The 15,279-nt window shown below is 34.7% G+C and overlaps 2 protein-coding genes across 2 annotated transcripts; one reads left to right on the top strand and one right to left on the bottom strand.

The window, feature by feature from the left end:
- The first annotated feature begins 3,499 nt into the window (after positions 1-3,499).
- On the top strand, positions 3,500-4,207 carry LOC132169329 (uncharacterized mitochondrial protein AtMg00810-like). Its single transcript, XM_059580381.1, has 2 exons — positions 3,500-3,693; positions 3,847-4,207. Exons 1-2 carry the CDS (start codon positions 3,500-3,502, stop codon positions 4,205-4,207), a joined length of 555 nt encoding a protein of 184 aa, XP_059436364.1.
- A 455-nt stretch (positions 4,208-4,662) lies between these two features.
- Positions 4,663-7,959, bottom strand: LOC132170767 (disease resistance protein RPP13-like). The gene is made up of 2 exons (XM_059581867.1): positions 5,263-7,959; positions 4,663-5,104 (listed from the first exon to the last, which is right to left on the bottom strand). Exons 1-2 carry the CDS (start codon positions 7,909-7,911, stop codon positions 5,096-5,098), a joined length of 2,658 nt encoding a protein of 885 aa, XP_059437850.1. The 5' UTR covers positions 7,912-7,959; the 3' UTR covers positions 4,663-5,095.
- Positions 7,960-15,279: the final 7,320 nt, after the last annotated feature.

The following is a 15,279-nucleotide window of genomic DNA, read 5'->3' on the forward strand; positions in this document are numbered from 1 at the left end:
AGGATGAAGGAAAACTGGTCCTGAGTTTGGTAAAAGACAACTTTTTGTTTTTGTGGTCTCTTTTTCTTGGTCGTGGCAAGGAGAGTAAAACACAAAAATAGGGAAAGGGTTGAAAGGAAATAAGGTTACTTTTAATTATTTGGGTGTTCTTCTCTTGATTTTAAATTGATATTATTTAAAAAAAAAAAAAAAAATTACCCCTTATTTCTCTTACTTAGTTTTTTTTTTAAAAAAAAGGTAAATATATTTTAAATTCCTGGGCCTAAAACCGTAAAATTTCTAAGTTTTTTGTTTTTTTTTGAATTTTTATTTTATGAGTTAATCGAAATGTATGATAAATTCCCACCGTTAATTTTTTTTAAATTTGTCTAATGTCCGTTAGTCCCAACCCAATTATATATAAGATTATTATTGTGTTATATAATTTTTTTTTCAAATTTTTTTCATACTTATTTACTTTTTCAATAAATTGAAATTCCTTTACAAGTTACTTAATTAACTTATTCATTTTTACCTATAAAGTAAATTTTAAGATTTTTTTAAATGTATATTAAATTTTAAGGGTAACTTCACTTTACACACCTGAATTACCACACAATTTAACAAGACTTTCAAACTTTAAAATCTTTAAATTTGAACCCTTGAACTTTTAACTGCAGTTAATTTGTTGAACCCCTCCTCAGATTTAACGGTTAAAAATATCAAAATATCTCTATATATATATATATATATTTTTTTTTAAAAAAACAAATAAATAAAAGACCTTTGGGTGAAGTCAGACCCACGCGAGTTTGGGAGTGACCCACGGTTGACCGGGACCCAACCCTGAGTTAGCACGCCAGACCAACGTAGGTCTGATCGTGATCCAGTGTGGTCTGTTGACGTAAGAGTTGCTTCGTTAGAAATTTGGACCCTAGCCGGTCAACAGACATGACATATGACTAATAAAATCTAGAGTCGGTTGTTGAGAATGCTCATATACTTTTCATTCTATTATTCATGGAATACCTTTTTATTTTATTTTATTTTATTCTAAATCACACATGACTTGGTCAACCCAACGCGTCAATTACTGCAACCTTTTACAATAAGACAACTGTCCGCAGAAAAAAAAAAAATAACTTCAGAAAAGTATGTGGAATAAACAAAAGTGGATGCATTATTGAGTCTTTAAAATAATTTTTCTTTTTTTTTTGAAAAAAATGGTTATCGAAAAATGTGGACGGCGGAACTTCTTGGTGAGTCACCCTTATTTTAGGTGGTTTATGAGAGGACTTCTACGGGTAGGTAAGGGATCACCAGCGGAATGGTCGTCCAATAATTAGTAATCGTTTATAAGCAATTATTTGTACACCCTTAGTGATAGGGTCCCTTACAACTCAATCTAGAGTAGGAGTAGCAGAGTGATTATTATCAACGGCATGATTTATAAAGTGATACAAGTAATAAAAAAGGTAAAGTTCACTTAACCCCCTCAAACTACCATCTCAATGACAATTTATTTTTCAAATTATCAATTAAGACAATTTACTCTCAAAACTACCAAAACAATGATAATATACATCCCCAATGCTAACAAAATAACGAAATTACCTTTACAAAATTTTTAATAAGACTAAAATACCCTTAAAATTTTGAAAAAAAAATTAAAATTTAGTATTTTTATTTTTAATTTAGTAAGGGTAATTTCGTCTTTTTTTTTTTTTTTTTTAAAAAAAAAAAAATTGGGGGTACATTGTCATTGTTTTAGTAGTTTGGAGGGTAAATTGTCGCAATTGATAGTTTGAGGGGTAAATTGTCATTTGGGTGGTAGTTTGAGGGGGTTAAATAGACTTTATCCTAAGAAAAAATAAGAAAGAGAAGAGCCAAATTCAGAGGAGGAAAACCAAGAATATAGAAAACATATAATAATTCGAGATCAGGACTAAGATGTGAGAACTGCTAATAATCACTCACCACTAATAAGCCCCTAAAACTGCTAATAGGATAATCAGATAACCAGAAATAACCTCAACCATATAATCAAATAGCTACTTAGGCCGGTTATAGTTGTTGGTTATAGGCATTTAGAAATCCGGTTAATAATAGGGCAACCGGATTATATATATTAAAATTTTGATAAATTATAAAAAAACCCTAGCCACTAGCCAAGTCGTAGTGGTTTTTATTTATTTATTTTTATTGTTTTGAATTTGTAATGTTTTGAATTATTGGATCACATTTAAGATATAAGATATGAGATAAATCACAAATAAATAATGGCCTTAATACTTTAGTAGTTTGAATTAACAATATTATGAAATATGAACGTTGTTTCTCCTTTGAATTAACAAATTTGAAGTTTTATATTAAAGAATTGCATAAGCGGTCTTCAATAATTGCATAACTGTCGTTGTGGTTATTTAAAATGGAATAACCACCTAAACTAGTTGCGATTATGAAGAAATAACCGCTACCACAACCAGTTGTTACCCTTACTTAAGTGGGGGGTCTTATGAGACTTTCCTACCATTGCGACCACATTCACAAAGTGGGAAAAGGTGGTTGTGGGGTGCGGGTCCCCAATGACCACCCCTACAATGATCGAGAGTTCCCTCTTTGGCCCACCCACAGGGTGGAAGTCCCTGGGGTTGTTTGCCAATGGACTAAAAAAAAAGCTTCATATTATTTATCTCAAATTCAATTTTCAACATTCTTATTTTTTCATCACATCAATAATTTTTATTACTATTTAAATAAATAAAAATACTAGAAAACTTTTTTTAATTTATTTTTTCATTTTTTCATATCAAACATTCTAATTTATTATTATTATTATTTTTTCGCATCAACCAAATCTTGTTATAGTTCCAGGCCACTAAACAAACAAAGTCTAATGCTTGTGACCTGCCCAGTGTAGGAGAGGATGGGTTGCGAGCGACTTTACTGGTCCTAAATTCTAATGTTGTAGACATCTCTATATAGAAGTGTAAATGAGCCAGGCTTGAGTGGGTAGTGCTTGTTCAAGCTTGGCTCGTTGAATATTTGTTGAGCTTGACATGAACCCCATTTCACGTCCAAGCTTGGCTCACCAGGGTGGGTACTTTGTCCGAGCTCGAGCTCGGCTTATATCGGATTATTAAAATTTTGTATTCAAGTATAAAAAATAATTAAAAAAAAAATCAAGGAAACAGAATAAACAAATTTTATTAATGATAAGAATAAGTATAATAAGTTTCTATTCAATCATATGATTAACAATTCAACTAGATACTTAATGGTTAGATCATTTAAGATATAACCATATGATTAACTTTTATTATTAAATTATATACTATATAAGTTATTTTTATTAATTAATATATATACATATATTTATGAATTAATATGTAAATATATAAATATATGTGAGTCACGTTAATAACCAAGCCGAGCCCTTATACAATTATGTTCATAAACTTTAAATGAGGGAGCCGAGTTTTATATAGGTATGTATCGTTTAATAATCAAGTATAGTTTTATGTCCACGAACAACTCATTTAATAACGTCCAAGTCGCTATTACATTAGATAAAGATGAAGCAGTACAAACTCTCAAAGCAAATACACTCCATGCAAAAGATAAACACCAAGAAGAAGATCTTAGTCGTCTACATTTCTTCTTAGGCATTGAAGCTACATGGACTACTGATGGGTTACAACTTTCACAACAGAGGTATATTAGTGATATTCTATCAATGATGTCCTATCAAAGACTAATATGACACTCGCCATGCCCATATCCTCACCGATGTCTGCTTCAACCTCTTTGAGCAAGTTGGATGGTACTTCAATTTGATCCCACTCTATATCGCACTCTATATCGCAGCACCGTAGGATCACTCCAATACCTGTCATTGACATGGCTAGACATCGCCTTTGCTGTCAATAAGGTATCTCAGTTCATGCAAGATCCACGAGAAACCCATTGGTTTACTGTAAAGCAAATACTTCGCTACTTGAAAGCCACTATTGATCATACACTATGCATCCACAAGTGCTCTTTCAATGAGATAATTGCATACTCTAACTCCAATTGGGCTGGTTGCCCAGATGACCACAAATCCACATCAGGGTATTGTGTCTTTCTTGGTCGGAATATGCTCTCATGGAGCTACAAGAAGCAACCAACCATGTCCTACTCAAGCAAATGCCTTTGCAAAAGTAACATGGATCCAATCTCTCCTTAAAGAACTTGAAGTTTCCCTATCACGTTCACCCATCCTATATTGTGACAATATCATAGCTACATATCACACTGCAAATTCACTCTATATATCATGCATATACAAAGCACATTGCGAATGATTATCAATTTATTCGAGATTGCGTCTCAGCCTAGGAACTAGAAGTTCAGTTCATCTCTGGGAAAGACCAAATTGCTGACATTCTTACCAAACCTCTAATATCAAAACAGTTTCAACCTCAATGTACGAATGCTTACCTCGAGTTTGAGTGGGGCGTATTAGATCAGATAAAGATGAAGCATCACAATTAAGCAGCACAAACTCTCAAAGTAGATATACTTCAAGCAAAAGATAAACACCAAGAAGAAGAACTTCATCAAACATCAAAGTCTTAGATATTTGAGTACAACTAGATTTCTATTTTATTGTTGATTAACATGTACTGTAACGTGAGATAAACTTGGTGTTCATTATAAATAATTAAGAATACTCTGCCATACGGTTCAGTAGGCAGAAAACATAAACATCAATAAATTTTACAGTCGCGAACGAGCCGAGCTTTATTGAACTGAGTCCGGGCGAACTCACGGGTAACTTTGTTCGTTTACAGCCCTATCTCTATAGTTACAAACGTGGGTTTTTTATACGGATCCTAACAACTAACAACAACAAAGCCCATTAAAGAGTAAGACACAAAAAAAGGAAACGAAAAAAGGAAAAGAGTAAATCATCGATCCTTTCCTTTGAAACACGTCTAAAAGCTTCCATTTCCTTCGCCGCTTCCCCCATTTTCCGCAATTCAAATCTGGGCTTCTTCTCCACTCTACTGTCGTCCCTGCTACCTTCTTCTACACATCATCTACCTCTTCAGCTTGGCCTCTAGCTCATACATCATTTCTCCTATATAATTCACAGCGTAAATCACGGGAGTCATGACACTACTTTATATATATATACTTGTTATTTTTCAAGTATTTTATGGATATACATAATAAAATAAGAAAGAAACGAAATCGATCGGTGGAATGAGAATAATAGGGAATTGAAAGAAAGTATACCGGCATTCCGGCTCTTCGGATGATGTCATGACTGGTCACATTGAGGTGGTCATCTAGAGGAGGATAGACCAGTAGCTCAAACCCAACCTTCTTCTGCAATATTTGAAGTGTCTTTCCCAGTTTTCTGTTGCTCCTTAAAACCTTCACATTTCGCAAGGCAGTCGAACTCTGCAGTTCCGGAGGTGGCACTGTCAGATACTCGAGGTCCTCGAAAACCAAATGCCTAAGCGCTGGCATCGAGCATTTCCCCAGTTCCCATTTTGTAATTTTCAAATATTTCAATTTCAGGACTTGCAGTTGAGGAAACAAATCTGCAATGATAAGGAGGTGATCTTGAAAAAACTTGCAATATTCTAGTTTCAGTATCCGAAGATGGGGAAGTTTTCCCAGCGCTGTGATGATGTCGTCGTTTGCCGAGTCATCTTTCGTCAAGTCAACTGATCGTAAGGTTAGCTTGGTGATTGTGGATGGAAATAAATGCGGATCATTTGGAAGCATAAGACAATCATCAATTGATTCAATTCCCAATACTTGAAGATTATGTAAATGGTGAAAGCTTGCCAACCCATATACCGTTATCGGAAACCGAAATCGTATTCTTAATTTCCTGACATTTGGGAAGTTGTCCATGAGAAGGTAGCGGTGTATTGCGGTGGAAAGGATTTGGAGGTTCAATAGAGATTTATCCAAATGGTAAGGCAGCCTCCCACTCAGATACAGAGTCCTTAAACGTTGTAACTTACATATCCCATTTGGCAAACATTCCACTTCGTGATTAGCCTTAATGTAAAGGGTTTCGAGATTCCTAAGGTTGCCAATGGAATCTGGAATAACTTTTACATCTTCAGAGAGTTGTATCTTCAAGTACCTCAAATGGATTAATGTTTGTATCCTTTCCGGAATGGAGTGGAGTTCTAAATGCTCGAAATGAAGCACCCGAAGCAACTTGAAGTTTTTGTGGACCCAATCCCAATCCTCTGTTTTGAACTTAAATTTACCTGTATGATCTCTGTCAAGGAACAACAAAGAACGGGCACATGTTGGGTCAGAGGGATTTGAAGAAATGTATCCCGGAGTACTACCTTGGATGGAAAGCCTACGAGATTTGTTCGTGGATAAACAATTAAAGTCTGTACGAACCTCAAGAAACTTTTTTTTAGTGCTCTCTGATATGCAGAGATATCGCAAAAGACCATGAATGCGACATGTCTTTACTCCTCCATCTGTCCTCCTGCTACACACTTGGATCAAGTTTCGATCAATCAGCTCCTCCAGGTAGTCTTCAGCAAGATACTCCATGTTTCTATTATTGCTGTTCTGTATAAATCCCTCAGCCATCCACATGTGGATTAATTGCCTCACAGGAATTTCAAAGCCTTCTGGGTATACACCGAAATACAAAAAACATGGTTGTAGCAACTGAGGCAGGTCGGTGTAGCTTAACAACATTATTTCCTTGCATATAGGTGTATTTTGAGATATGGTCCAATTTACACGACCAACAAATCTCGACCATATGTGGAATGTCCTCTCTTTGTTTTCTAAAATTCCTGCTAATGCCACAATTGAAAGAGGTAAGCCATAACAATTTTTTGCAATTTGTCTCCCTAGAGTTTCTAACTCGGGAGGGTAATTTCCTCCTCGAAACACTCTTTTACGAAAGAGTTTCCAGCTTTCATCTTTGTTAAGAAAATCGAGAAAATAGGGAGTATTAAGGCTTGCATGTAAAGCCACTTGTTTTATGCGGCTTGTTATCAATATTTTGCTTCCATTCAATTCATTAGGGAAACATACTTTTACCTCATTCCAGTCTTCAATTCTCCAGATGTCGTCTATGACTACTAAATATCTCTTTCCTTTCAAGTATTCAAACAACTCCTTCTTTAATTCATCCTCACTCATGTCTCCCAGCTTCCTTGTCAGCTGATCTGATTTTGGCATCACAGACTTCAAAATTTCATGCAACAGCTCTCTGATTCTGAAATTTTGAGATACGTACCCCCACCCACAACAATTGAAGTGTGTTTTGATCATAATATTATTGAAGACTTTCCTGGCAAGTGTGGTCTTCCCAAGGCCACCCATGCCGATGATTGAAACGACATCAAGCTGTGAATTCCATATAGTAAGCCGCTTCACCAATGTCGTTGAGTCATGCTCGAAGCCCACCACGTCATCCTCTTCGACTTCTCTCCGACGTCTGTGCAATGCCTCCTCCGCCGCCGCTACTACACTCGCTTCAGCTCTTTCAATGCCGTACCTTTCTTTACTGTTGTAGATTTCGTTGATTTTATCCTTGATTACTACTATCTTCTTTCCAACATTTCGAAGCATCATTGCATGAGAGGGGCTACGAAATATCCTCTCCATCACGCTCTTCCTCCTGTGTTCCGCGACCTTGAGGATGAAAGTGTCGATGATATCCTCAGCCTCGTAAGCCACCTCCCTGATTTGCTTGTCTATCTCCTTCATTATTTCATGCTGTGTCTGCTTCCCCTCGGTGTTATTCAGAAAGACATTTATCAGACTGAGTTCTCTATGAAGAGAGCTCACTTCATTTTCCATTCCGACAAGGAAATTTGCTTCTTGTGCCAGCACCTCCGGCAAGTACTGTAGGAGGAAAGAAACAGCACTGTTACTGTCTGCCATTTTTGCTTATCTTCGCAAGGGTGGAAAGCAAATAGAGCTACTTATGACTCTTTTTGCCTTCGAATAAATTAATATCTGTTTCACCACCTCCTCCTTCTTAGGCTCCTAGCTACCAGATTCCTTATTTCTTTTTCTTTTTCTTTTTCAAATATTAAGAAAAAAATCTAAATTGTTTTATTGTTATTATTTGGTATTAAATACTAAATACCCTCTAGGGTTTAATTACTTTATTTTTTTTCATTTAGGGTTTGATTTTTATCACATGAGGTATCTGTAATTTTGATAATAGACCAAATTAATCATTCTGTTAGTTGCCCGTTAATTGACTTAACGAAACTCCACTCAAATGTTGAAATATGGCACCTACTTAAATTTTTATTTTTAAATTAAAAAAAAAAAAAAATTGGGGGTGGTTTCGGCCACCCCCTAGGCTCCATGGCCACCCCCAAATATTTTTCTTTCTTTTTTTTTTGTTTTTTTTTCTTGTAAAAAAAATAATAAAAAAATTTTAGTAGGTGCCACATGTCAATATTTGATTGGTCCACGTAGAGTTCCGTTAAGTCAACTAACGGTCAACTGATAGAAAGACTAATTTGGTCTATTGTCAAAACTAGAAGGACTTCTTGTGATAAAAATCAAACTCTAAAACAAAAAAAATAAAGCAACTAAATCCCAAAGGGCATTTAGTATTTAACCCATAATATAAATAAATATATTATATTAAAAAAAGAGGTTAGCGGTTAGCAGATTTTCAAAACTCACTAATCGCTAACCGCAACCCCCTAAGCGGTTAACAAATTTTACTTTAAAAACGGTTAGACAATTAAGTTAACAATTATAGCAGTTTACTGTTTAGCGGTCATAAACTTCAGAAGACATATGAAAGGGAATCTGTTAAAGAAAAGTAAGTGGACAACTGTCGGCAAAAAAGAACAAACAACTTTATAATTTATTGTACCACTTTTTAAATATATTTTTTTATTATTATTATTATTTTTTTGTCTTCTTCTCTCCTCTCTCCCCTCTCTCTTTCTCGCCCTTCACCGAACCTCTGGTCCTCCACAATCTCTTGAAGCCACCAGCAATGGCAGAGCCACTCGTGGCACCCCCAACAAAAGATTTTTTTTTTTTCCTTCTCTTCTCTTCTACTTATGCAAGTTATCACTCGATATCTTAAAAGAATTTTAACGACACCCTCAATATTAATGATGGATGAGAAGTCAAAATTAACTTTTAATAGCTACCAAACTTAATTTTTCAGTCTATATATATCTTATTAAAAAATTTGAAGGGAAATTCTAAAAATCCGTCCCCACAAGAAAGAGAATTTGTTAAAGAAAAAAATGAACCATCCACAAAAAAGAACAAACAACTTTAGAAAAGCATGTGGAATTATTAAGAGAGAAGAAGGGACGGTGATCGGAAAGTTCCCAAGAGAGATGGTGGGACTCTTTACTACTCATCCCTATCTTGGCGGAAGTGATTTGTTGGGGGCCTCCTACACCTACCAATGTAGTACGGCTCCCTCCCATGATCACCTCCACTAAGTGTGAGAACGTGGCTTTCGGTAGAGCTGGCAAAACAAATTTACATGATTGTGTCAACTCAGTTAATTAACTCAAACACGATATGTGTATTAAATTATTTGTTTATGATATAAATCCGTTTAACCTAAAATTTAACTTTAAAATTATGTGCCGTATTTATGTCTGGTTCACAAGTCACATTTTAAATTATCAACCCTAAATTATGTTAAATTTTAAAATTTACTAAAAAAATTAAAAATTAATTTTTTAAAAATAAATAAATTGTATAAACGTGTCAACCTGCGAACCCGTTTATGTCAAACTCGAATATGACACGTTTATTAAACGACCCATTTATGACCTGAACCCGTTTAACGTAGACTATAACTCTAAAATTACGTTTTGTGTTCGTGTCGAGTTTGCGAGTTGCGGGTTAAATTGTCTGCCCTAGTTGTGGGAGTGGAGGGTTGCTTGTGACCACCCACGCAATGATTTGACAATATAGAATTACATAGGACTGGCTTGGCTGTCCGATTATTTTATTTTATCCTTTATTATTATTTTTTTATTGAATTTAAAGTTGTGAATACTGAGAAATTTGCGTTTTTTCTTTTTTTTTAAAAAAAAAATTATGTTTTGATAGTTTAGAGAATATAAAACAAAATTAGAAAATATGTTTTGGAAGGTGAATTAAATTGAATATATTTTTAAAAAATAAAACTATAAATAATTAAAAATATATATGTGAATTTTAAATATAAAAAAATTGAAAGAAAAAAAAAAAATTGGGGGTGGCAGGGGGCGGCTCTGCCACCCCTGAAAGCCACCACAAAAAACATCTTGGGGGTGGCTAGCCAACCCTAAAAAGTGCTTTTGAGGTGGATCAGCCACCCCGGAAGCTCATGTGGGGGGCTCGACCACCCTTAGGCGGTCTCCGGGGTGGCTCCACCGCCCCCATTAATGAGACCTAGAGGTGGCTCGGCTACCATCTAGGGGTGGTGCGGGACTCTGTTGTTTTTTCTTTAAGTTTTGCTTTTCATTTTTTTAGTTTTTTTATTTTTATTTTTTTGAGTTGAGTTGAAAATATTTCAGTTGGGTTAAAAAAAATTGGAGTTGGGTATAAAAAACGCTCAAACATATATTCAAAAAATAGTGAAAAAAAAATCACCTAAAGAGATGAAAAGTGGTTAGTTGCAATTAATAATTGTCCGCCCCTAAACAATGTTACATACTACACCATCATCTCACCCCATTCTACTAGACTGATATAGCAATGCTCATCCGGCCCTTGAATTTTTATTTATTTTTTAATTTTCTTAACAAGGGTTGATATAAGAGTTGATAGATACTGTCACATTAGCTCAGTAGAATGATAGCGTAGGAATTTGACTTATGTGCTCTAAAAAAAAAAAAAAAAGCTACATAAGATATCCTATAGTTCTTTTTACAATAAATATTTAATTCTAATTTTTCAATAAGAAAGAGATAGAGAGTGAAATTAAATCTGAATCGTTGAAATAACTGCAAGAGATCTCCTGTTGTTATTTTTAGAGTACCTAAGTCAAATTTAGGATGTGGTATGTAGCATTACTCTAAAATCCACTGTCGTGTTTTAAAATTTAGTGATAATTTTGCAAATTGCATGTGAGTTGAAAGGTACTAAGTGTAGTTTCTCCCTAATAAAGTAATAATGAAAATATTATCACCCACATTTTGAATGACCTTTCATGATTTCATCCATGCACACAGTCGGATGATGTCAGACCATTCACAATGGACTCTTCAAATAAAAGTTAAATTTGAGAAGAAAAATTTACTTTATCAATTTTAGAGAACAACTTCTAAAATAAGTCAAAATCAAATTTTCTATATATTTCTCTACTTTAGTTAAATATTATTATTTTATTAGTTTTAAACCAATCAAGAGATAGGAAGGTAAAAAATAAGCTTAAAAAATATATAACTTTATCATTTTGGCTCTTGGAATGTAGGGAACATAGATGACAAAAGTTAAATATAAGGTAGAGAATGAAGCTTGTTAAATAGGTGTTTTCATGAGTTGTGTTATATTTTTAGAGAAAAGCTAAATATAAAGAACTCATTGTGAATGCTTTCACGCTATATATAATATATATATGTTAATTTTGGTGTCTATTTTGTATACATCTTTCTTGTGTTGAGTTGTTGACACATTTTATTCATTATTAGTATTTTTTTTTTAATTAATGGTGGATAAAATATGCCAACTCAGCAAATATATATGCGAAATGAATGTCAAAATGCTTTTTTTTTTTTTTCTGGTCCTCATTATGGTGCATATGATTTTAAAGTTTTTAGGTACATCCAAAATAAGCTCTTAGTAAATTTCTGTTAAAAAAACTCTCAATTTGGTTTTGCTTGGAGACTGAACAACCCCATTGAAATTTATATGAATCTTTTGTGCAAATTTGAGATCTTTGAATAGATCTAATTATGTTTGCCCGCAGATGGGAACTTCTCTTCTTAGTTTCAGTTTTAAGTTGTTTTGGGGAATGGATTCTGGCTGCACTTGGGCTGCCTCAAGAAGGTAAGTTCTTATTCCTGGATTGATTTAGATCTTACATAGGCCGTGCTCATGCTTATGTGACTTAAACCCATCTTTATATTCCTCCCCAAAAGACTTGTATATATCTTTATATATACATAATGCCATAATGGCACTTGGAAAGAGACCAGAAGCCAGAAAGAATTGAACATCCCTCTCAACCTCTCTGATTTTTATGTTGTGGTCCACCATGATTTTGAGGTTGAACTAGAAAAGGTTACTTTTATTATTAGATGGTAACCAATCTCTTATCACTCTCATCTTGTAAGGCACAAAATCCCCTCTCCATATAAAGAACGAATCTCACATGCGGTGGCCAATTACCTCTCATTTGGTGAAGGGCGACCCTCAAAAGGATAGCGTAAAAAGATAGCGTTAAGGACGACTTCTCACCCCACACTTTGGGCTTGTGGGGCTTGGGGTAACCAACCGGCAACCACCCATGATCTAGTGAGGGTAGCTATGAGGAGCAACCTCTTCTCTTTTTCTTTTCTTTTTTTTTTTTTTAATTTTTTATTTAAAGGTAAAACTATAATCTTACAATGTTATTTAAAGCAAGCCATCAATCATATCACATGCCAAATGTCAATTGGTTGTAACATTACTCCACTTATATATCTAACGATCATTAATATGTGTTTGATAGTCGAGAATCAATTTGGTACAACTTCTAACCCAAGAATCATATTAATAGTTTTTCACATGAGGATTTAACTTCCAATTTCATTTCGGGAGGGGCTGTACGTTTCCATTAATAAAATATTGTAGCCTCTTGAAGCTCCTCTTCCACATGAGGATTTAACTTCCAATTTCATTGACAAGTAAATCTTTCAAACTAACTAAACGTCTGATTCAAAGATGATAGATAAGTCCGCTGCCATCTTTGAATAAAACAAGAAAGAAAAGAAAAAGGAAAATAACAAAAGAACAAACATGATTCCAATAACATACACGGTCCTTTATCGACGGGCTGGGCTAGCCTCGGCCCATTTTAATGTCATTATTTTTATTTTTTTTAAAAAAAGAAGAGACTATATATTATGTGAAAAGCCAGGGACGGCTTGAGGTGAGTTCAGACCCATCAACAATTCCCAGCAAATTATGGAAATAAATTTTCTTCAAACTGGTTCAACCTACTCTAATAAGTGATAATTGTTATCTCTTATATGTTTTCTTTAATATTTTAAACAGTCATTTATTTCCATTTTACTAATCTTAGGAACTCAAAAATTAATTTTTTTTAAAATTCAAACATGTTGAATAACACTTGTTACTCATTAAGAGTAGGTTCAATGAAATTTCCTCCAAACCTGTCTAAAGGAAATTTGTGTTGCAAAGGACCGGTAGGAATTGAAAGGTCCAAGCAAGATAATTGGAGCTATCTTACAGCTTCATGGAGATAAGTTGATCAGGAGTGCAGCTTCTGTGGAGATGGTGCACAAAAGAGGAGAAGCTAACCCAGAGAAAGGTGGGGGCGGCTCGCCGCCACCCCCGCTCATCTAGGATGGAACGCGGCCACACCTAGGCCATGGTGTGGCCCTGCGGCCACTCCCACCAGATCTGGGGTGGCCACGGCCATGGGTAGCCGTGGCCACTCTCACTAGATCTGATCAAATGATATTTATCTTATCACAGAAGATGTTTGAATAGCAAAGGATGACTGCAGGGATGGCCACTGTGTAGCTTGTAGTATTACTAAAAATAACAAATTTATTTCAACTTAACACCAGATATTATTTTGATTAATCATTGAATATAATCAAGAACTACCATGGGGGATTATTAATAGATGGAGGTTATTTTTGCTGGCCAAATAATCACTACCACATATATCATAGCTCCTCTTGTAGACCAAATTGCATTTGGCTTCGTGAAGAAATTAGGTGATAGTGTCCTCCGAACGAGATCTAAGGCTCGTCCAAACGAGCCTTTATAGGTGAACACTAGTACTAGTAATTTTTGGGAGTTTCGGTAGGAATCGTGGTTAGTCAGCATTCCAACGGCATGTATAGAATTGAGGCTAGTTTAGGACCCGAGGCATCCGGTTAGTGTCACGGTCACACCTAGTTCGGCCGAGTATTAAGTTCAAAACTTTTTGTTGGAAGACCGGTCAAAGCTCATTCAACCGGAAGCATTCGTATAGTTTTGTCATATTTCTCGTATGAAGGAGTGAATATGTAGCTCTATCCGAACGAGATTGTGATTAGGTGTTTAATTTCATGATTTACTCGGAATATGACTCTATTTTTCATATAAACCTAAGATTAATGTTACTTTTTTACATTTATTTTATATCGGTTGACGTGACATATTTTAAGTTGCTTTTCCTTTTTTTTTTTTTTTTTTTTTTTTAAGTGACTGACATTGTAAGTCACTTAAAATACGTTACGTCAACTAGTGTGAAATAAGTGTAACAAATGCATACACATTGCTGTAAACCTAATAAGGACGAATTAGGCCATAAGTAATTATGTGTTTTCAATAAAAAATAAATAAATAAATCTCCCTAAGGTTGAGTTATCTCTTATTCTACTACTTTGATTCCTTGATTGATTTTTAGTTTTAAGAATAGTTGTGAGTCTTGTATTATTTGACTTTGTGATCCACCATACAGAAGCTCCTAGAAACAACACACAGACAATTAATCTGTACAGCCTAGATGTCGTGGTCCGTAGTGGAATTTCTTAAAACGACCCCAAGAAATGTTAAGTTAGCAAAAAGATTTCAATATATATATAGGCTCCAACCAATGAGAAAATATTTACCAAACAATATTTGTGGCGAGTCAGTTATGGATTAATACCAATCACGTACAAATTAAGAAACAAAGAGTCTTGATTAGTTTTCTTGTTTATAACTTCGAAAAAGAAAATAATTAACCTTTAAAATAGCTTATGTATTTATTCATAAATGAATACACATGCTCAACGTACCTGTTCATTTAATTAGAGGGCAATGAGCTTTCTTTCTATCCAACCTTCCATGCACGTACATGGGGCTGCTAATTATATATATATATGTATTAGTCTCAAATTCTTGCTTTATTTAAGCGTTGGCGATACGAAAACAAGTTATGACTGAAATTCCATGAATCTCACCCTACATTGGTTTCACTGCCAGCCGATAAAGAGGGGAAGAAAAAACAGCCAAACTTCAATCACTTAAATGGACATTCCACTTTGTACATCATTTGATTTGGGGTATCATTTCTGGGCATTCGTTTATGCTTGGTTTGCTTGGAGGGAATAAGGCTTGCTA

Source organism: Corylus avellana, chromosome ca2 (assembly GCF_901000735.1).
Source record: "Corylus avellana chromosome ca2, CavTom2PMs-1.0".
NCBI classification, from domain to species: Eukaryota; Viridiplantae; Streptophyta; class Magnoliopsida; order Fagales; family Betulaceae; genus Corylus; species Corylus avellana.

Coding starts and splice junctions, on each gene's coding strand:
- LOC132169329 (XM_059580381.1), top strand. CDS start 3,500: ATGTCCACGAACAACTCATTTAATAACGTCCAAGTCGCTATTACATTA. Junction 3,694..3,846: donor TTACAACTTTCACAACAGAG/GTATATTAGTGA, acceptor TCTATATCGCAG/CACCGTAGGATCACTCCAAT.
- LOC132170767 (XM_059581867.1), bottom strand. CDS start 7,911: ATGGCAGACAGTAACAGTGCTGTTTCTTTCCTCCTACAGTACTTGCCG.